At 38.9% G+C, this 24416-nt stretch overlaps 1 protein-coding gene across 1 annotated transcript; it reads left to right on the forward strand.

Annotated features, from left to right (window-relative positions):
• The first annotated feature begins 16677 nt into the window (after positions 1-16677).
• Positions 16678-17926, forward strand: LOC128272681 (replication factor C subunit 5). The gene is made up of 4 exons (XM_053010546.1): positions 16678-16787; positions 16847-17297; positions 17361-17575; positions 17646-17926. The coding sequence occupies exons 1-4, from the start codon at positions 16691-16693 to the stop codon at positions 17864-17866; spliced, it is 984 nt and encodes a 327-aa protein (XP_052866506.1). The 5' UTR covers positions 16678-16690; the 3' UTR covers positions 17867-17926.
• The last annotated feature ends 6490 nt before the right edge of the window (positions 17927-24416 follow it).

Raw genomic sequence — 24416 nt, forward strand, 5'->3', positions numbered from 1 at the left:
TAGATCTCGGTGGCATTAAGCTAACGTTACGGATGATATCTGCTGGCTTGAAATGAATAAAAACATGGCTTTAGGAAATAAAGTTTTAGAAAGGTCAACGCAAAACTAATTTGGAAAAGTTAGAATTTGCGGTTTGCTCTTGTTTGTTTCACATATTTTCGCAAAAAAAAGTTTCTAAAATTCGCCGTATTTCATTTTTATTTGTATTGTAATATCGTATTTGTGTCTTGGAGCTAAACCATAATAGCGACTGAATAAAAGTACCGTAAAACATTGATTGATTAGAAACAATAAAACGTTGGAAAAAAAATAAACACGTTAACATGATTAACATTACCAAAGACGACAACATTGATTTTTTCTTCTCGATATCGACCTCGGCCAAATTGATTAATGACTACTTAACGCTTCATGTATGATAGCTACATAGGCAAACATAAATTGCTTCATCATGTTCTTTACAAAACAACCGCTCGAGAACGATCAAAACATTTTCTCTCTCGTCATGCAACTTGCTAATTCATTTGGTCTGACTTTTGTTGATTAAAATTTTACTGTTGGAAATTGAATTGCGAGTCGACTATTGTCGAATGGAACTTTCACCCAAATAAAGTGCAAAACCACAGAAACATCGAAACAAAATAGTGCTTCAATGGAAAATATTTTGCCAAGATTACGTTTGCACAACTGCGAACTCCTTTCCAGTCACACAAACAACCGTCCAAGGTCCTCCATTCTAGCAAAGCTATTGATTTGGATGCCACTAGCCGAGAGATATGGCTTTTTAGGTTCAATCATCGATTAGTGCAAAATGATACGCCTGCAGTCCAGAAGTCCTATCGGCATACCGGTAAAGCCTATCGAAAGCACGGCTCTCCGAGAGTCCTTGAAATTCAATAGCATTGAAGTGGCAATCATTTGATTTTCGGATCGCTTGTGCATTTTGTCAGGCGTTCCAAGTATTTTTAAAGATATTCTAAACAAGATATAGCTGCCAAATCAAGATGACTGTAAGTTCGAACACAATTTGGTATAATTTCACAATGCCATTATCAAAAGCCATTTTGTTTGGTCTATTTCATTGTAATAAAATGTTAATGTGCTTTGAACTTTATTATTTTCGAACATTAAGTTAACAATACGAAGTTTTACGATGCTGGGCATTACAAGATTTTACACAACGACTTACTGCTCCAAATTCAAATGTCTGAAATATTCTTGAGCGCTTTCCACTGGGACCTCCATGCCGTACGATTTCAATAAGAGTGTTTTAAGAACAGGCGAAGCCCTCCTTCGCTCCGTGACCTGACGATATGGTAACGCAGCATCAATGAACCAAGCACCGAAATAAGGGAGCCTTCCAGAACTTTGCTTCCTTTCAGTCACGTACGCAGCAACATCATTTCTTACATCAGAAGCAATGGCCATACTAAGAAGCAGCAGCGCTTTTCCTCCAATTCACCACATTGAGCCGAAAAGAGGGCACACGACAAGCAGAAGTTCTGCTTTTCCCGCATAAAAGTCGCTTACTGTTAAGAAGTAGGAATACGGCCAACATAAGTCATGTGCACACGATTATCATTGACACGGAGAGGGTTTTAGTTTGTGCGAACATGTGTTCGAAGCGAGTTTCCGCACTAATGGAATGAAAGATGAGAAAGAAGCTTATTTGGATACAGGACAGAGAATATAGTCACGTAAAGTTTGGCTCCCACTCAGGTAAAATAGTAGAAGATTGATGCGGGAAATCCGGTACCGACAGTGCTGACGACTCTATTGTTCTATGATTAACTAAATATCTTGGGGCTGGTTTTATCGAGATCTTGGGGTACTTCTTGCCCGCTCGGTGCGTTCGTGATCCGTCTCTCGGGAGCACCGTCAATCGTCGGCGTGCGACAACTCCGGAAATCACAACACACGTTCCACTTATGGCAGTGGCTGACCCAAAACCTCCGCCAAGGCACGGTTCACCAGGGCCATATTTTTGATCTGGTATTTTCTTTTGAAGGCACGTATTAGAGACGGTCGGCGTTAGTGCGTGATAGTGCAAAATTCTGTCCGGAAAACTTATTCATTCATTCATTCATTCATTTGTATTATAGAGACTTTGAGCTGCAATAGCCTAACATTCGTCTCTTTCTACAACTACTTTAATTTAATTTTAATACTAATTCAAATCTTAAACCTCTTGCCAGTTGCCAATCAGGGTACCTGGGCAATGCAAATCATGGCCTCTTCGAAAGCCTTCCGGAAAGTTCAGAAAATGTTGTAGTATAAATTTTACGTTAAAACAGTGCTGTTGAGCGTTTCATTTAAAATTCGTGTTGATTTTCAAGTTGCAGGTTACTCATTTTGAACTCAGATTGCAGGATTCGTTTTTATTAGTAAGAAAATATTATTATTATTAGTATGAAATGGACCGACGCAAACTGATTTCTACGATGCATTTACATACATATGCATACGATGCGCAAGATATTGAGAATTCTGCAATTGCCGCACTCTTTTAAATGTTCACCGTTTCAAGAAACAAAAGCTAAAAGGATGTTTTCGTTGAACTGGCTTGTTTGGGTTTGAGCATAATTAAACCACAATTTTCAAAAATTTCATTGAGGAATAAGTTAAGCATGCTTGGGTGAACTTTACGGTATTAGTACACCATTTTACTACGTAATCTAAGTAGAGCACATATTAACGTGCACGGTGTGCTGAAAAATGTAGTGAATTCTTACTTAGGAAGTTGTTATTTGAAAAAGAAAATTACGTTAAAAACCGTAAAGTATGGTAAAAAACCGTAGAGTATACATTACTTTTCGGCACTAAAGTCTTCGTTTTAGGCGGAATACTTTTCTGCTCTACTAGAAAATACCTTTAAGGCACTTTATTGCCTTGAGGCGGACTCGTGGGATCGATCGTGGGATGTGAAAACGTGTCTCCGACGCCGTAATGCAGTCGTGTAAAAATGTCGGAAAACAAGTGACCGCGTTTTCTTTCTCGGTAAGTTATAGGGTGATAAATTTTTCTTCAGAACATTACGGACTAACAGACGGGCAAGTGCGACCGTGGGGTCTCTTAAATTCTTTGCAGTAAAAGTAAGCCACACACACAGATTACTTAAGCTTCGTCGGCCGTACCTCTCAATCAAGTAAAGAGGAAAAATTAAGGTTTTCCAAACATTAAAAAGCTAAACATCATTTTACCGAAGATACCCTACGTACAACATTAAAGTAAGACTTATCAAAAAGGGATTTGGGATCGAGAGAGAAATGTTTATCCGTTTATCTTATTGCTAGACAAGATACATGCTTCCACATACGAGTATGTGCCACTTCTTTTGTTTCTATTACTACCAACGTGACCTCCAAAGAGGTTCGTTTTTTGCTGCTGGGGTTAACCAATTATTTAAGATCATTGTCCTCAAAACTAGTTTAAAAGGATACTTTGGATCCTACCAAGCGTACAGCTGTATGCTGCCAAGATAATAATTGAATTATAACGGTCTGTGTTGTTACAAGCTTATGGCTATTTTGGCAACAATATTGAGGCGGCACAGAGATGAACGACGAATAAAAAGAACAGCGTACAGTCGGTTTTGGAGAAGCTGTTTATCTTAAATATGTTCCAATTGAATAGGTCAATTTTGAAGATGCTGAGATAAGCGAAATTTCTTCTGAAAGAACATGAAAATCAGCAACATGCTTTCATGCACGGCATAAGAGGATTTCTATTTGAAGATTTGGAAAGAAAATGAAGTATTTTTTCTTTTCTTAAGTATTTGTTTTTATACTTTTTTATGGTATGATAAATAAAAGCGATACATTTTTTAATAAACTATTAAGATAATATGACACGATTTGAAATAATATAATTGAAAACATTTGAAAAAAAAATTTAAAAATGCAGACGTAGATAATACATGTTTATCGTATTAACTACGTCTGCATTTACAATACAATACAATTAATACAATTAAACAATTCATATTTAAATTAACAACAGTTTATAGATAGCTCACATTACTTAAAAAAAAATGAAGCGATACTTAAAAATAATGAAGCGACTGGACCGCGAATCGGCTCGTCTGTCCATTTTTGTCTCGAAGATTTAAAAGCTTTAAAATGTGGTTTATGGGATTCTTTCGTGAGCTGAGTACTGTACCATGAATTACTTCCATTAGAAAGTTTGTAAGAACTTTTTTGACTGTAGTTTATTTTTATGAAGTGATAATGGTCAAAAGATAACGGTCGAAGTGTTATCATTAAATACGAAAGCACAGGAATTTACATACAGCAAGGTATGGTAATTAAGTAGATACTGGTGAACCCACAGTCTGACCTTCACTGAATGGTCACGCGCTCTATGTTGGGCGACGGGCGACCGTATAGGATACACAAAAAACCAAAACGAACGCTTAAGAAGACAGCCCGTAAGATAGCTACGAACGAATATCACTTCTATAGCAGCTGGATAAGTTGTACATCATTTTAATAATGATAACATTTGCCCCTTGGCGAGCTTCAGATACTTTACACGCACTTCTGGATTCTTATTGGAGTTCTCCTGGGTCGCCATAAGTTATCGGTCCCATGGTGGCCCTAACGAGAGCACATTGTGTCTGCACAGTACGGGGCTAGGAAACTGCTACGCTGGCTATACAGCAGCCGAAACAAACCTATTATTATGTGTTTATGCACATCGACCGGGGCATGATACGGTAAATGTTACTAAGTGTTCCTTGGCGAATAAATGGAGAAATCGTTTGCAATATCCTGGCTCATGCTGGTGCGTCCATAATAAATGAACTAAACAGCAGTACTGCGTTGATAATATGTTTAAAACTCTCTTGCAATATTCGGAATGCATGAAGCGTGTAGGCAAAGCTTTTATAAAACTATCAGCGGGAGAAAGAAATACACATACACGCGTGTGTCTTTTCCTAAACAAACCACCATCACTAAAGCATGACGGTCCGAGTGTGTTCGCAATGAAGGCCACGAATATGTGTTAACATGTCGTAAAACCGTACCACATAACACCAACCAACTCCCTCGTTCAGCTGGGGGCAATATTTTCCCTAGTGAGAAAAGGTATCCCTTCCGGACATGCCAGAGCAGTGTTCTGTGGCAATGCTTTTTCCGCTTTTGCTGTCCCATTTTTCCCGTTTCGCTTTAGATTTTTCATCACATTGTCTCACGCTTCTGGTGAGCAGTGCAGCTGCTTGCGCTGCTCCGTAAGGGAAAACGCAACGAACGCAAGCAAAATTATGACAACCGACAATTTGTCAGTTGCCGTTCTGCACACGGAAAAGGATTGTCAGGCGAAAAACGAGTAACAGTGATACGTCGCTGGCTTTCTTGTCTGTTTAGTAAAACAATATTTGCAATGACAATCCGGTAGGATGTGGACTCTAGTCAGAAAAAAGGCAATTTTCATGCACAGCGCCACAACAACTATGAGTAGTTTGTTTGCATTGCTTTGTACAACTAATACATGTTACATTAGAGGAAAATGCAAAATTTTAATTCTAGTTACTACGCATGGGGGATTAATACTTGGCTTACTGACGATTTTGAAGTCATAATTTTCCTACATCTAATTTTGCTACGATATGAGATTAAATTAATACGGTTAAACCATGCATAAAATAACGAGCCACACAAATGTACATCCGACCAAATGGAATTTGTAATTATAACTCTGCTTCTTTCTAGGCGCAAAGCTGGGTATGGCGCTGATACTTGCAGATTCACAGCTTAGGGCACCGTGGTTTTACCCAAGGAACAAGAACTAATTACGTCACCTTTAAAAAAGTCTACCACCAGAGAGGAAAATAGCCCAGAGCATTCACCATGAGCCGGGTTCTGAGGTTTAGCCAGCGATGACATGGTGGCTGTGAATTATTACCCTCATAATAGTAAACATGTCTAGACCAGCTGAGTCAGAAGCGATAGGCCAGCACGGACGATGGCGAAATATTTGGGACCTACATTCCAGTTTTACAAGTTTTACGCTATGGTTGAAGGACGTATGCTCATAAATATCATATTCGCTCCATTGCGTTTCTTATACAGTCGTATTGTCTTATCAACTATGTTATAGTAACTGTTATTTGACCCCCATAAATAAATGAGTGGTGAAATGAAAACAGATGCTCAATACGATACCATGAGTAGATGCCTCAAAGTGCGTTAAGAATGTGTGTGATTTCCGTTCCATCGCTTAAGCAGTGCATGTGGGCGAATAATCTTAAAGATTTCGCCCATCAAATGAAGGGAAATATCCGATGAAAGTTCAGCTTTAATTTCTTTGCTTTAATTACGCGAGCACGGTTTCAGGAACACCTTAGCGTCATTGAAGTGCAGTCTACTGTTTCGGCTCAATCCGATTCAAGGCTAAGAAGTGGTAAGAAGCATGGCTCACACAACGGAGCCAAGCCATGCTCCTTATCGTCCTTTCATTCGGTGCGGTTAGGCGTTCCATTGAGATTACATGACTGTAGCCGTTTCATTTAATGACATTATGTTCCTAGTGCTGCTTACTACAAAGCATATTGAATCTGTAAAGAAACTGGGCACGTTGTCGGCCAAGCACTAACCGCTACGGCCAGATTGCTCGTGGTGCGACAAAACTCGAACGAATAACACTCTGGGCTCCGTGTTGGGAATGGTAGCGGCGTCTATTTAGTAACCACCGAAACCTTTATAGTGATTGCTAATGCGGCACCACTTGAAGCACCGCCGAAGACGGCAGTGTTCCGAAAAACGCGAAACTTTTAAACGTCAGGCATGGTATCGATTTTTTACATCTTTTTTTAATCACTCATCATTTTTTAAATGCATGGTACGTAGTGCTTTCTGTAATTTAGATTTCTATGGATCGGTTAACGTGCGGGTTCCACATCAACGTAGCACATAATGGTAGGAAACACCCCCTCGGCTAATGCATTCTAGTTCGTTTAATTTCTCTGAGTGAAACCGAACCTTGAAGTGAAGGGAACCTTTTGCATTTTCCGCGACGCATCCAGGTCCAACGCAACTAATCATTTGATAAGGAGAATTTGCATTTTTATTTGCAGATGCTAAGTACACCATTCCTTTTCTCAAATTAAGCTCGTTAAAAGCCAAGCAGCATAGATAAAAACGCACACTGTGGGTGTGTCAGTCTTACGATACGGCTGCAGTTGAATGAAAGCGTCCCACTGGTTACTGGTTTTCATTAAAATAATTTAGAATCATGATGGCACCCAATGGACGTGCTTGTACACAGCTTCTTTCAATTAAAATAAATTAAAAAATGCCTAGAGGTCATTATCGCAAGCAGCGTAAACGTAGCCGCCAGCGGTGGCGCCCGGTTTTTTGGGAACGGAAACCGGTAAGAAAACCGTTCTGCAGGTGGACACCTTCGGATATTAAATCCGAAACATCCCTAGACACTTGAAGCTTTAGCAGATGATAATGGCCTAGGTGAAAGTTGTTCACGCGCTGCTGTCCCGAAGGTGTTTCATTCGTTCACCGGCGCACTTCCATTATGCAAATGAACAACAAATGTAACTTAATAATACAAAACTTTGCTCAAATAAGCAGGTTGTGAAGTACGCCACCGAATAATCTCAATCAGTGCCAATTTGTACCAAGTGGCTATTGTTTGGAAAATGAGGATATGATGATCCAGCAGCAGCAAGGCGAAAGGGATAATGTAAAGGTTTTATGCTGAGAAAGCGTAACAGTAGTTTTTAGCATAAACATGGGCGATCAAGATCCCCTTGCTAATCAACGAGTTTCAGAGGGTGACCGTGGCCTAATGGTCGGTTAAAAGCTCATGATGTAAAAGTGTAGCCTTTGTTAAAAACTCAATCTACCGTAATGATCCGTGCATTAGCGTCAGGCGCACTGTAGTGCTCCGTGGCCATTGTCAACTTCAGTTCATATTATGGTAGCACGCATTTTTCCCATAATGTGCAGAAATTTATTGAAATAACTTAATTAATAACGGCTTTAATGATAAATGGAATATAACGTACCGTTGGGACAAAGTGCGTCGAAAAGAATGACTGTTTCTATTTCTTATAACACCCTTCAAACATTTTCAGATTTTTAATGTTTTTTGTTCTTTGATCTTTCATCTTGGATATTGGTTGCATTATTTACTTCTTCTGGCACAGTATGGTTCAGCCTTCTAAGTTTTAACAGTTTTTGTTGGTTTACATCTTAAAATGAATCGAATGAGTAAATTCTCGGTCTTGTCGCACGCATTGGCCGCAAATGTGAAATGAACTTCTCATAGCTCATCAAATCGTTGCTCACTTCACTTCACATCCTGAGAATGAGATGTTATGAGCCGTGAGTGAGAGTGAATGTGACAGTGAAAAACCGTGAGAAAATGCGAATGGTTTTTCCTCATAACGTTCACTCGATTGCCATGAACCAAAACAACGTTCAGCTCAGAGTGAACAGAATCTGCAGGTAAATTGTAAAAAGGGCAAAGAATGGTAGACATAATTTTTTTTTATTCTCAAGAAACTACTGCTACTAACTGAAGATTGATAAAAATGGTGGAAATTTAGTTTAAGAAAAGTCTTAGATACGAGTACCGAGTTTAGACAATGTAAGTCTCGTAAAACGATGTTTCAATTGTTAATGCAAGAAGCGCAATGATCGCAGAAGAACAATCTGTAAACACACATAACTTTTATCCAGCTCTTTCACTGACTGAAACAGTTGTGGATCATCAACAGTTGATTTTAAGCATTTGGTTTGAGTGTTGTGAAAGTGTACACCTGTTGTGCTTACCAAATGTATTTAAATATATCCATGCATTTAAGTGTTTCGTGTCTGCACGAAGCTTCTGCTGGCCACGCAACAATCGTAATCCTATAATGGAAAAATCAAATTAATTATTTCAATCCACCGGAAATCGATGAACGACTTTTGATGGTGCTTGATGGATTAAAGAATGGTACTTTACACTTTGCATCTATCAATTTGGAATGACCCGAATCCATGATGATTTCATTTGTTAATTTAATGATAACAAACGGCGAAAACTAAACACTTGGTGCAAAAGTTAGTGAAAAACTTCGTATGAACGTTTTTAAAACTATATGGAATTTTTAAATGTTTCAATTAAATCACAGGTCAAATGTCATAATTTTGTATCACACCTTCAAATAACATTTGTGTTAGTAAGTTGATATTGGCCAAAATATGTGTTTGACCACTCAAATTATAATGTTAAATATTTCGTTGTTAAATTTAATAGTTGTGAAATGATTGCTGGGTAGTCATTTGTCAAATTATTGTACGATTTACGTTTTATTTAGCTTTTCTACCAGAACCCACTATTTCACGCCTTCACAAAACGGTGCGATCTCTGATCCAGCTCGCTATATTTGCCACCGCCGGCATCGCCTCCAACCTCTTCGTGGTTCGGTCGTTAGGATGTTTCAACCCATGCCATTTCGTTCATGTCCTCCAGCGAGTGTCGATAGAGTGTTTCGATTCGATTACAATTCGATTATCCAACGTTCTGACGACGTCATGTTTGCTGTGAAAAACACCCATTACGAAGCAACGACAAACGACATAGTTATGAAATCAGCATCTTAGACGCGATAAGAAAACATGATTATCGCGATAGAAGAACACTTATCGCAGAACTATCTATCGAGTATTACCGGAACTAATGGCCTGGCTGGCAGGGATCGTTTTTTACCGTACGATGTAACGTCGCTTACTTCCATCCGTGCAAATGACATAAAAGTATAGGAAGCTGATTCGTTTTCGTAGTAGAGTAACTTACCTGCGTTTGATTATTCTTGAACTTTATTTGAAACAAACAGTTTTATTCGCATAACCCATAACACATTATTTTGTTTAGAATCAATCTCAAAATAGAAACATGTACGCATATGCAACAAGGTATGTGTTGTTAACACATCGTAACTTAATCACTGTTCCGCACCGTACCACCCACCAATATACACTCGGAATGTAAACTAAGTACTGGAAATGAATAAATTATCACCTATAATCGAATCGGTAATCGAACCGGATAATCAACCTCGTAGTCTATTGTGAGGTTCATTTAACAAAGCTAGCAGGATGAATAATTCAAGGCTCGTCGATTTGTAATTGGCTATTTCCGTATTAAAGCTATGCCTGACTGCGATCTAGAACGAGCATTCAAGTTGAATGTCGAAGAAATCGTTCGTCACTTCTTCAAACTCTTGCGTGCAGGAAATGGTAAACAAATGTAGTTAGTACCGTACTCTGTATTGAAACGCTTTATGGCACGGATTAAACAAGGTTGGTTAGAGGTTTCACTTTTATGTATGTAAAAATGATCTGCATATCGAAACGAAACCTTAATCTCGATTGAACCTATACGAAACTGTCTGTAACATCACCGCTACTCTACGCTCTTATGTGTTCTAATTCACAATACAGATTTCACTGAGCAGCTGTTTGGATGGGTTTTACTTGATTCATCGATGCTGCATTCGGATTATTGAGATATCATGACCGCGACTTTGACGTCGCCATGCTGTACACGGGATAACACAACATGAGCCTTATGTAGAAGGAAAATACATGCATGTTGGCAATTTTCACATCCCAAATACACGTCTGTGTGCTCTTGAACTGAACCAGAATCGAGAAAGTCAATAGTGTGAACAGACCTTATATGCAAAAGTTGAAAGTCGTATGTTCTGAGCATAGTTTTTGAGCATTTCCACATTCGCTGCCAATCGGGACGAAACCCGCTTCGGTGCTTTAAATCTGCTTTTTTCGGTAAACATAGACATCGAATTATGCATACGTCTCCACAATTGGTATCGACGATGGCGATGTTGGTCCTAAAATATCGTCCTGTCACGTACCTTGATCCCTGCGTATGAAGCCGTTGTGGGAGAAAAAACACGAAAGACAGATTTTGAATGTCGGTTTTCCGTTATCAGGCCGTTATCTATTGCCTATAGCACTTATCTTAAATTGAGTTTGCACTACAGCATGAGGACGCCCTGGCATCATGCGTCATGCATGAACTTGACGGCGTCACAAAAAGATTTCCTGACATGAATTTCGGATTAAAATGAGACACACGCAGCCAAGGACACGCTTCGACGGGCGTTTTGAGCGTAGCTTCGGCTTACGGTCTGTGGCAAACATACCAGTATGAGACTGGTTCCTCGGAGGCCAGGACAGTAGCATGGCTTGAATAATAAAGAACATGGAACAAAGCTGCAAGAATATTAGGACACGATTGGCACTATTCGGTACCCATCGCTTTCAAACACGTTCGGAAACATTTAAAATGTTAATATGCCACTAACATTTCACATCCCACTACAAATTTTTTATTGCAAACAGTTTCAAAATAAGTTTTGACTTTCGTGCAACTTACAGGAAAAAATGATTTACTGTTGCACTGTTTGCAATCCGCTTTCGAAAGGTTTTTGCTCAACATAACTGTCGCAAGACGTGACAAATGAACTTCGATAATGATTGTACTTCAACCGTAAAAACCATATTGAACGGACGGTGATGCCGAAAAAGAAATTCGTAGACTACGAACGGTGTCGGTGATGTTGGGACGAAATTCCTGTTCGACATTTTCTCTCTTCCATGGATCAGTGTATGGAGACAGCATTTATCTTCGTTCGCTCCTCACCTTTACGGTTGACCGCAAAATGCAACCTCTGCTGCTCTAGGCCAAGGTCGACAGTGATTCATGCTTTTTTGTCTTACGAAGAAATTTGCGCCAAGAAGCCAAAGCATACGGAGATAGACGTATGATGATACGAGAATCTTTACATGTGGACTTGTGCTGATCGTTCTAAATTCGGACTTGAAAACTGTTCAAACATTATCATTTTTCGCTCGAGATCAAACCAATCTTTTGCCCATTAATCTTATTTTCCTTTATTAAATTGGGCCAATGTTGACATACTTCTCCGATATTAACACTCTTTGAAATCTCTGCTACACCAACCCCCCTATTATGGATCTCGAACGGAAATTCTACCGTTCGAGTGAACACTACAAGAGAGAAAGCCGAATACAGCAAGAGAGAGGGCAGAATGAGAAAGCTATAGCAAAATGAACTCAAAATGAACGGAATGAACGTTCGAGGACTCGAATCGAGTTCTATGATAGGGGGGCAAGTCCACTCCAATATACGATTAAGTCACACTTCTCCACATTGCAGAAATTCATCTGTAGCAAGGCGACATCCTTCCAGGTTTAGCTCTATCAATCACTCAATTTCGCTATGACTTCCAAAAATGTCTACCATACATGTAAGCCTGACACCATCCTTTCCTTTCCATTAACTTTCAACTAAGGCCCATCAATCAACCAACTTTTGCCAACTTTCTCTAGGTTTACCGCATGCATAAACGTATACACAGGTGTTCCGAGAGTTCATGACACTTTGAAAAACCGAACACAAACAATAGATACGGGTACTGAAGTGTTTTTTTTCTTTCAATTTCTGGAATCGCACAAGAAAATTTGTATTGAATTCAGTGTGATATCAGTTAAATAAAATTTCTCGGCACTCGTCAGCTTGCAAACCTAAAAAGACCAGTGTAGAGTGCAACGTCTCCATCTTGTATTTTTAGCTTCCCTGGGGCTAGAGGGCAATTTAAATGAACTTTTCTATTGCATTGCACAACTTCCTGTAACTTTTTTCAAAAGAAAACTTTTGCTTTGAAATAATCAGCAGCCTGTTAAATAATCCATTAAGTAAATTAACCCTTTCTTACGTTACGTTTTCTGCAGCAATCTATCGTGAAGCATTGTGAACCGTTTTTTATACACTTTAAAACTTCACGCTGCACAACTTCTAGCTCTGTTCTCATAAGTTGTGTCTTCAGCCGCTAATGTTTAACAATAAATTCTCTGCTGAGAACGAATGTTTCCAACATGTATGCGCCAACATCTGTACTGAAGTGGATACATTATTTAGAAAAATTACGTATGAGTTTCTCCGGCACCATATCTTTTCGGTACCTGGCGGAGCTATGCAATGCAGCTTTGGTCTCGGTTCTTATGCAAATGGGAGAAAAATCAATTTTGAGTATAATGGTTGCTATACCCCGAGCAGAAACTATCTGGGTCCAGTGGAATAATGTTCTTGTAACTTTTTAGATTGACTGTAGCAGATTGAACCATTTTCCTTTAGTTCGTGTATAATAACGGCAAAATACCCTGCATCCTACTCCGCAGCTATATAGAACCGCCCAGTAGTGGAAATTTGTATAGAAAATTAGGACTATCGTGCACTACAAAATTAGGACTTTTGAATTGGGACTATCGTGAATGGTTTCGCTTTATGTTACAATAACTGTATTGGGCCATAGTTCAGCTTCGAGGTTTGTGACGTTTTTGGAACCTGGGTTTTTTTATATTTTCTTGATTGTGCTTGGTATAACTTTTATTTCCTTTATCCTTTAGCAGGGATAATGTTACTTTCGCCATTTAACTAGGTTCAGCTATAATTGGCTCTATTGCGTCCAACCTGATGGCACTAGTTTTAATGACGCACTTCGGCATATCCATTCAAATGGATCTCTCTGTCTAAATTAGACGCCACCACTAGAAATCATCCGCTCACAAAATGACACAACCGTGTCTGGTAAAATTTTCATTCGATTTCACGTCAATCCGCCCGTCAGTTAAGTTGTTACGTTCATCGAAAAGTAGACCACCGGAAACGCGAAAATCCGGTTTTGAGATATCATCCACTTCATACCCGCAAATACTCAATTGGGGCCATGGTTTGTTTAATAAGCTTGTGAAATTGATAGACGGTGAGTAAGTTAATTACTATCAATGCTCACTCGAGTGCGGTCGGTACAGCCACAAATTGTACTTGAAAAAAGGTTCGCATTGACTGATTATACTTTCGGCTATGGCTCTGCTGCAAACCACAGGTTTCGAGCTTATTTGCAAAAAAAGTCTTGTTCGAACAAAAAGCGATATGCTGTTTTATTGAAAAACGATACACTTATTATCAATAAAACCATACCGTCATGTAACAGATTGGGACAATATCAACCAGCAAACCCGTACTGGCTGGCTGTAAGCTGCGTGAAAAAGCAGCATATTGAACATTCATATCTACATTTATGCAAATAGGTCAAATATCGTACACAAGGCACGTTTTCAGCGCAAGTGTCTTACGATTCATATTTGAATTGATTTGACCATGCACAGCGGCTCACCCATTTTTTTTAGAACAACTCCACACGAAAAAGCCCGAATTTTATTGGAATTCATATCTTGAGTTGATTGGTAAGTGCTCAATCGCTACCACTGTCCCTATATTGCTCTGGTTTAGTACCACCTGATCGTTAGAGCAGATTGATTGTTTTCCCAATTTATGATTGTGCCAGGTGCAACGCGAATTACACTTTACTGCCAAATGAAGCAGGTGTTCAATACGATGGTGGCCCCATTGATGTCGGGCAATTTTCAATCTTCCTGTGGCCAGCCATTAGACAACACACAGAGAGATATCTTAAGTAGTACAACATGCACTAAATAGTACAACATTTGATTTATTACGTTATTAGACAAACTAGTTTTCTTCAAGATATTTTGAAAGGTGTGAAAGGTTTGGAAAATGATACAAACCTTATTTAGAATCAAACAGATGATGTTTCTTTTATTTGTTTGGTTTTCTTTCAAGTTTCAATGTTTTTATTGTTATTTTGCTATTTCGATGGCGTTATGTCGATTCTGAACAAAAATAAATCTAACTGGCTATCTTGTTCAAGCCTTAAGAACGACAGGAAGATCCAAAATTTTGTTTTTCGTCTCTACTTTGATTTTTCTACTGGTCAACAGATTTTTCGAATTGTAATAAAAACAGTTTCAATAAAATCCAATCACGACTCCCGAATTTGCTTGTTAACTGTAATTGGGGAACAAGGGTTAGTTCAGCAAAGGTTAGGTTAAATTGCAAAACTATATAATTTGCTTACCAACCTGCTTACGAAGTCCTACAATGTTTTATGAGCTGATCATTTTACGACTCCTGGAATATTCAATTGGTTGGTTATAACAACAGAGCAGACCCAAGACCAAAGCAACAACAAAGCCTTTAGAGCTAAATCGGCTTTTCGTACGCTTCAGTAAATGAATAAATAATCTGAGCATAAACGAGTGAACGGGTAGTGAAGGCGCCCAAAAAGGTGCTGAAATTGGGCCTATCAGCTCAAGTTTTTACGACGAGGACAAACACCGAGACATGCTGACCGGTGCAATTTAATCTGTTTCTTGCATTTTTCTGCTCCATGTTTCATACTGGAGGAACGATAGAGATGACGACAAAATGCTAATCAATATTTGAATACTAAATACAAAAGGGACCAAACACTTTCCTTATCGATCTGTAAAGCATGCATTTAAGCAATATAAAACATACCCCAGTTGTTCAATTGCACAGTTATTACGGGTTCCGTTGCAACTTCATTCAGGATCACTCGACATTGTGAGCCTGTCGAATGAAGAAAAGGGCCTCTGTTTAATAGGCAAGCATTTGCATACCATTAACGTTGCATAAATAAATACTAGGCCCGAATTAGCATCTTGACGCCCAATATTGACTATATATGTCATCAAGAAAAAATAAATGCACACTGTTGTTAATAAGATTCTCGTTGGTGCTAATTGACTCTAGCCTTGTTTATCATACTCCAGATTCGCCGGATTACATACGCGCTACCGAAACGACGATGTTTATCGTAGATATAGATTTGTATGGTCATATGCTGATATTTTACGCCAGAACGCTATTTCCTTTTTGATTTTATACTGTATATGTTTATACTCATTTCTATTTTTGAAACAAACAGTATAACAATTACATTGTCCAACACGTTACACATCCTGCAATAATGAGCTGAATAAGGAGGAAATTTTTCACTGCGCGTACTGCGGCGATGTACACCATTTAACGTTGTTAATCAATTATCGCCCAATGCGGATGATTTATTTAATCAAATATTCCTCAACCCATTTGCAGGTTTTCCGTGGGGATCGGATAGCGAAATAATCACCGTTCTATCGCAATGATATTCGATTCAATGAATGCATGTCTTTGCAGGGACGGATAAAAATGCACATAGGATAAATTAATTGCTTGTGTCCAGTGAAACGAAATGCACAAATGCCACGATTCAATTGAACTTGATAATACACAATACTGATGATAAATCATTAAAGATAATGAGTAGCGGCAAATTAATGACAAATAGATTACTGAGCGGAAAAGGAACTTGCGTTGGACCCAGCACAACCGCACCATTTGTCCATCTTAACCGTTGTGGAGCAGAAATGGCGCTAAATTTTCATTAAATTTTGTGCCAGGTTTGCACCGTAAGTGCAATCGTTTAATAACGTTTTCATCCATAATAACCTTCGGATGAAATTCTGAACCAAAATTGTTTTTCTTCTTTGCTGTATTCAAATCATTCCTCGTATTCGTGCAACCGAATTTGGCAGCACTGCTCATGTGCAGCTTTGAAGTGGAGCATATAAACGGCCCGTACTTGAAATGACAGTTGTGAATTTACCGCCAGTTGCCGGCTAGACAAACAAACGCAGCATGCGTAGAGCGCTCACTTTCTGTTGGTTCGTATTGATAAGTTTTAAGCGTGTTTTGTGCTAATTTAACAGTTACAATGGAACCAAACGTTACCTCGAATCTCCCGTGGGTGGAAAAATACCGGCCAGCTACTCTAAACGATCTAATTTCACACGAAGAAATCATCAGCACAAGTAAGCATAACATTATACAGCAGCTGCTGGTTGCCGTTACTTACTAGCTTCTTCAACAGTCAACAAGTTCATAAAAGAAGAGCAACTACCGCACTTGTTATTCTACGGTCCTCCGGGAACTGGAAAGACCAGCACCATTTTGGCGTGTGCCCGGCAGCTCTACAAACCACAGTCCTTTGGATCGATGGTGCTCGAGCTGAACGCATCGGATGACCGTGGCATCAACATCGTTCGCGGTCAAATTCTTGATTTTGCCTCCACCAGAACTATCTTCAAAGGGGGCTTCAAGCTGATAATTCTGGATGAAGCCGATGCAATGACGAATGATGCCCAGAATGCGCTCAGGCGAATTATTGAAAAGTACACGGAAAATGTGCGATTTTGCATCATTTGTAACTATCTGAGCAAAATCATTCCGGCAATACAGTCGCGCTGCACCCGCTTCCGATTTGCTCCGCTATCGCTCGAGCAGATTCTTCCTCGATTGGAACACGTTATTGAAGCTGAAGGGTTAGTAGGTCGGTTTACATATATTTCATAGTGAAAATAGCTGAAACTGTGCTTCATTCGCAGCATTCAAGTGAGCGAGGATGGCAAAAAGGCACTTATTACGCTCGCCGGTGGCGATATGCGGAAGGTGCTGAACGTTCTTCAAAGCACCTGGATGGCGTTCAAGAACGTAACGGAAGTTAACGTTTACAACTGTGTCGGACATCCTCTAAAGCAGGATATTCACGACATTATAGACTGGTTGCTCAATGAAGAATCGTTTAAAATTTGCTACGACAGTGTGCTATCGTTCCTCCAATTGTCTTATAATCTAAGTACCACAGCATTAAACGTCTTGCTTTGTTTTAGAAATTCAGCAGCTCAAAACCCAAAAAGGGCTTGCCCTGGAGGACATACTAACCGAGATCCATTTGGTTATCAATCGACTGGAAATACCGCCACGTGTTTTGTCTCAGCTCGTCATTACTCTGGCATCAATTGAAGAACGATTAGCAGATGGATGTGTGGAGAAACCTCAAATAGCTGCGCTTATTTCTGCATTCAGTAAAGTTAGAGATTTGGTAGTTTAGTGGAAATCTGAATTTCTTTGGATTAAAAAACTTCAATTTTCACACAAACAATAAAAAAATAATTTTAAAATTTACACCCGAGTTTTTACACTCCGAAACGAATATCAAGATCTTCATACGTTTATATTTAACATTAATGCATTTCATATTTTTTTTATTCTCCAATCATGTGTACGTTCGTCGCATACTTTTGAATCAACATATTTTCTGAACAATCGATGAATAATCTATAATATTTTTTTCCCTGTTGTGGTGTTCAACTTTTTAAGGCCTAACTTTATACAATATTATAACATCGGTTATACAAAAATCTTTAAAGCGAAATGAGATTTCCAATGTTATAAATACTGTCAGAATGTTAAAGTTCAAAGAACTTTCAACTTTAATTGAATTGAATTGAAGAATTGTCCAATTTTAGGTAAACAAACTTGACAACTATTTAAACTCAGGGTTAGAAAACTGGGTGAAATGAGGCGTCAAGTTAGTTTGTTACGCTTGTTTGTTGTATAAAAACTTATCAGTTTATTCAAATGGTGCATTTTAAATTGAATACCCCTCACTTCTAAACCCGTTATATCTAAAATCGTTTGATAGACTTAGTTAAAACGTAGTATATGATGGTAAGTAATTGTTCAAACACAAAGTATGTGTTTCGTTGCAGTGATAGCTAATCGGACCTTTCCATCTCAACGAGGATTATAAACTCCTGGTCACAAAAACCGTTTCTATGTTTCTTTTGGGGCATAATACCTGCCAAATAGCACAAGATCCTACAAGAGTCATGAAAATTCTCCAGCGTTCTAGGGTAGACTGTCTGAAAAAAATGAATGTTAATCACCCGAAAGCTGCAAAAAAGTATTTTTTAATGTCGAACCGGGCTCAATATTGATGCACAAAAATCAAAGCCAAAGCTTTTGATGTCATTTTAACCTTTTATCGAAAATATGAAGAAAAACTTTCGGGATACACCTTCCGAGTTGCTGACGAAGAAATATGGCCGACAAGAGAAGTCAAAATGATTGGCCCAAACGCGTTGCAAAAAATTAATCATTTTCGAGCTCCAATAAAAGCAATATTAAAACGCCATTAAAGCATTAATCGAGCTGTTCGATTACAGGGGCATGGTGAGTGATGTTATCAATTGAAAAAAGCACGAAGGTACACAAAATACTGTGAAAAGGTCCCCGAAGAATCGTCCGTTCGAACCTTTTACCAATTTAGAGGGGCCGGGACGAAAATCTTTCGCTAAGAGTAGAAATATTCGACCTAAAAATATGGTTAGCTACGAGCGCGTATCGTTCGAAACAAAAAATTAACCGTATCAAGGGATCGCTTCGAACATCAGCCAAGAGGTATCGAAAAGTGGACACTCAGCATGAACCGCAGCCGAAGAGTAGGAATAAAATCTTACGGTCAGACTGTCAATAGCTGCTTCGTGATGAAATGTAATTATAATCCAAGGATGATTTGCCCATTTGAGGACCTTTTTATTGACCGTCAGACACTGTGAGACACTTATTAATAGCTACGCTTAGTAACACGCTCAGAGTGCACAATCATTTGGGTTTAAGCAAGGCGGTAATCTAGTAAAACACATTTTATCCAAAAATCTATATAAAAAATAATGGCAAGATTTATTTTACAAACGTTGTAAAATGTTGTGATATCGTCGTAAAATATGGATTAAAACCGCCTATGAAGACAAAACTACCGCAAGAAAAAACATGATTAGAAATCTGCATATAGGAGTAATGCCGTATCTATGGCTGTTTAGTAGTTTGAATTTCACTGAAAGTGAACTAATTAGAAGTTATTAGTATTGCTGCTACTTCGTACGCTCAGTCCTAAAAGCTTTTTAAAAATAAGCCTCCCGCCGCACGTTGCCTCTTTATACGCCCAGTTGCTAAGTTTTTGTCCCTTAGACCATTTGTGACCAGTGCCAAGGCTTAATGATTTATGAGTTTCGAAGAATAGTCTAATAGCCACGAGATATATGTTGCTATTCAGCATAACAGCAAACACAAACGTATCTTATGTTTTCTCCCTAGAGCTGGACTGTCGAAAACTATTTAGGTAGCATAGTCGAAGTGTGATAAATGAGATTTTCAGCAATAGCTTCAACTGTTCGTTGATGTTGTAATGTACAATAAACACAATACACTCTTTAATTAACACATCAGGTTCTTCCTAATGTAAAGCTGCATAAAATGAAACAACGAAAAAGGAACCAACCTTCCGGTAGCATATTCCACTTTTGCACTTTATTCACAATTTGTTCTTGACGAAATGTGTCAGAAACAAAATTTTATGCGTCATGCACCACCCGGTTGAACATGGTGAAAGTTCTGCCAAGGTATCGCGGCCATGCAGAACACCGTGAAACGGAGATCGTTTCTTAATTCGTGCAAAATATGTTATGCATAAAGTTCTGTCGGCTGCTAAAAACAGCCGTTTCTTTTTCAACTCAAGTTACAATTTCTATTTTTCGATGCAAATATGAACATCTTGCATATTTCCGACATAGAAAATGATACTTCCTGACGCATGTAGCGATTCAGAAGAAAAATCCAAGTGTGTAAAGTAAGTAACATAAATAGATCCAAACAAGTTTTAAAAAAGGTTGTGGCCAACATACACCACTTGATAATTGACAAAAGCAGTGCAAATGTTTGTCATTTCCATGGAAGTATTTATAATAATAAGATCCGTTAAGCCTATAAATAGCATATTGGGTTACAATAAATGTCCAATGAACTTTAGCATCCGATTTAACCCTAATAACATAAAATAGAACAACGTAGGTAGGCCATACCCTTATCTGTCATGGTTTTGAAAAACGAAAGATGTTTAATGTACATTTTAAAACATTCAAATCGAAATAAACCTTAGCAAACGGGTATAAGGTCTGAGTAAGGCAATAAAACATAAAGTAATTTTACCCTTATCAGATGTTTGAGGTCAGAAGAAGCGGTGTGTTCGATACTACAACAATCAAAAATAAGGGTTTTCTAACCCGAGTCCTTCACACGTTTGGCGGTGTGTTAAAAAATATTTCATGCAAATCGGATCAACCTTTTTCGAATCGAGAAACCATTGAAATCTAAGCGCAGTACATGATTAAGTTTTCAATGATTTTGAAGGAAATCGAGAAGAGGTGGATTTTTATCGAAAAGCTTTAAATACTACAAATCATTTATGATAGCGCAATGAGCTATTGCACTAACGCACTAACCCACGAGGTTCCAATTAGCAACAATTTCAACAACCACCATGATCATTTTGGCCAATGCCGCCAAATATCTAATGCCATGATCATGGTTCTAGGCTAGACGCTACGCATACAGATGGAAAAGCATAAAATAGAATCACCAGTTCTGCGCCCGAAAACTTTCTCACACCAATTAGGACAAATAATTTCGTCACTTAACAACTTCTGCGACCATTGGTCTGGATGTCCCACTTTCTGGCATCTGTGATGATTTACTCACGACTTTGGCCGTTAATAGGCTCACTTGCAGACGAATTTTCGCAGACGAATCACGATTCCGAACAGTAGCTAGCTGTCACAAAAATAGGGCAATTTGAAGATGCGTTCGTAATCGCAAAGTTAACGAAAAGTGTTTACTTTTGGCCTTGAAAATTATCATCAAAAAACCAATTTAAAAAGCCATGCTAAAACACTGGTGTAGATGAATAGTGAAAAACGCCACCACATAATATTTCGTTGACCAAATGAATTGAACAACAAACAATATGGAGCAAATACAAAATAGAGCAAATACAACTCTTCGGAACGGCATCGTTTGGAGCTATGATGCCTCGTCGCTGCCGGGGTCGTGCTGGCATGTCTGTCTTCTAAACTGATCTGATAAGCTGATCCTTCCGTTTTGTAATTCGATAGCATTTCGTTTCAAGTTTCCCGAATCATTTCCCCGAATCGTTTGGGAAGAGTTTGGAATATTCTTTATGTTTCTGTGCCAATCCCTCCTTTTTTTCTAATCCTCCTTTTGCTCCAAATTTTGCACTGTAATGAAAATCTGGTCTATTCCTTTCAACGTTCCACAACAATCACGATACGCAGCTAGGCGTGCAAAGCTTTATTCAATACCTCGGCCTAACTTTTATACGGCCCTCGAAAATGGAGACATAATTTACATTAGTGCTTCTATGGCAAAGCACTACTGCAATGTGCGCCGTCGATGCTTTTGTTTTAGCAGATCGCGCTGTCTGTGTATGGGAAATGTTGTGAATTTCTCCATTGCCTTGATTTTACGTGACTTACACAGTTCGGTTGGCTTTACCACCCCAGCCCTAACGCATGAATTTTTAACGCGTATTAAACGCGTATTGAACAAATGCATAAGATTGTCGGGGTGAGATTCAGAAAATTTTCCTTCCATTTGCAAAGTACGGTGGTTTGAAAAGGTTTGAACTATGTTTTTTGCTTTTCGTTGTCAAACCTACAATTTAACAATTTATCTTATTAGTAACAATTGTTAAATAATAATATTAAGAGTTACATACACACAAGAAGGTTTATGTTAAAAATAATCTAAAGTAATAGCGATTGAACCTTACTCCACAAAACTATTTCAAGCTACTCTTACTATCGAATAAAATCGTTCTGCGTTACTTTGCGATGAATTCACTTCCAGTATTCCCCTTCAGAATTCTTCAGAATGTCCTGGAATGTGGGGATCGAAGTAATCATTGCCCCTAGCATTATCATTTGGTTTACTAGTGAACGAGAAGCGTTCATCAGGATACTGAACAAAATGAACGTTCGAACGATTCAGGATTTCAGGATGGAACCAACGCCACTGAATTCCTCGATTTCAGTTTCTTCTGAACGTCCGTCGCGCGTGGTGCGTTGTGCCAGCGTCTTCCTGAGAACGTGTCGTGTGTTTCGTGCACTCATTGGAATAAACTCCGTGAATCCGGGAGACCACACACAAATTGGATACAACGCGCCAGGATAATAAAGTAACGGATTACGTCGAAGACTGTGTGTGAAACGGTGGACCAACTGCCGTTCTACTGGAGCACGCTGTTCAGTGAAGTGATTTTGAAATTTCGAAGAGATCTTTGAAGGTTTTTTTATAATTCGTGAATGATGAATTGTTTCTCCGGCAAGGATCGATGGAAGCGGGGATGTGCGATATTTTACGTGGCATAATGATCAGATACCAATTGTGATAGCTCAACAATAACGTTCAAGTGCGGAGTGCCGGAAGAAGGAGACGCACTTTTCTTAACAACGGTGTTGTGTGTGATTTTTGTATATTTTTCAGTTAATGTGTCGAATGAATCGATGAACGGTTCTATGTCTTCCGTAAAAAAACAAGCACAAATACTTGCTGTTATTCACCACAAAACTTACCGGCTACCTAACGGACTAATTTAAAACAGTCTTGCGTTTTTGGTGAGTGTATTTTTCTTTATTATTTTCTATCTTTTCCAATACATTGCCAAATAATTTACCTCTTAAAGGTAGGTTGCATCCCGTTATTGGGGATGAAATAATAACATGAAACTCAATGTCGGTTTTTTTTTAATTGGAAAAACAAAACGTGCTCTCACTGGGACATGCAAACACTAGAAAACAAAAAAAGGGAACACTAAAGTTTAACGAAAAAGTAATCAAACCCGACATGGATCATAATTCACCTAATTTATCATGGGCTGGATTCCTTTTGTTTTTCGCTACCCGGTTACGCTCCAGTGATGAACAACTTAGCTTACCCCCTTTATTTTACTACCGAGCGAAAGTCACAGTTTCGGGGCAATATATTTCAAATACCGATTCAAGGCTGAACGGCAGAGAAAGCGAAACAAAATTTAACTCCGGATGATGCTGTAAATGTGAACGTTCAAATAGGTCAATATTGGTTGTGGGCCGAATGGGAGGTCGAAAAAAAGAAGAAGAAGATTAAGTAAAACAATAAATAAAACGATATCGTTATGCGGAAACGAAGCAAAATAAATTAAGCAATGAACATTTATAAGCCTCCAGTGATCCAGTCACCAGCAGCGGCGGTACTCTTGAAGGCTACATGAATCATTTGCCGATTGCGCTGCTTCTGCCCGCCGCTGGCTCGGCAATAATTACCCAGATTGCTTCACGATTACATAAATCTTTTATGAAAAACTGTATGAAAAAAAGTGATACATTGGCAGTGGTGTCCCTCGTTTGGGTGTAGTCGCTCAAGCGCCAGTGAGTCAGCGCCTCCCGGTTTGAACAAATGTAAATCAATCCGTAGGGCCCGAAGCAATAATATATGATCTCCCGACTCGGCACACACTTAGCGATAATGTCGCTGACTGCATGCGGGATATTTTTCACGGGCTGTCCACGTGTGCTTATGCGATTCCGTGCGCTCCGATACATTTTGCGCTTCTTCTAGCGTTCCGTAACCATAAATCATATTCCATTTTAGAATTCATCTGTATACACAGGGTGATTTATGGATGGTTGTGCCGGAGGAAAAAAAATGTGAATTTAAATTCGCATTCGGTCGTGACCGACACTTGCCAACACCTACGGAAGGCG

Source organism: Anopheles cruzii, chromosome 3 (assembly GCF_943734635.1).
Source record: "Anopheles cruzii chromosome 3, idAnoCruzAS_RS32_06, whole genome shotgun sequence".
In the NCBI taxonomy this organism is placed as follows: Eukaryota; Metazoa; Arthropoda; class Insecta; order Diptera; family Culicidae; genus Anopheles; species Anopheles cruzii.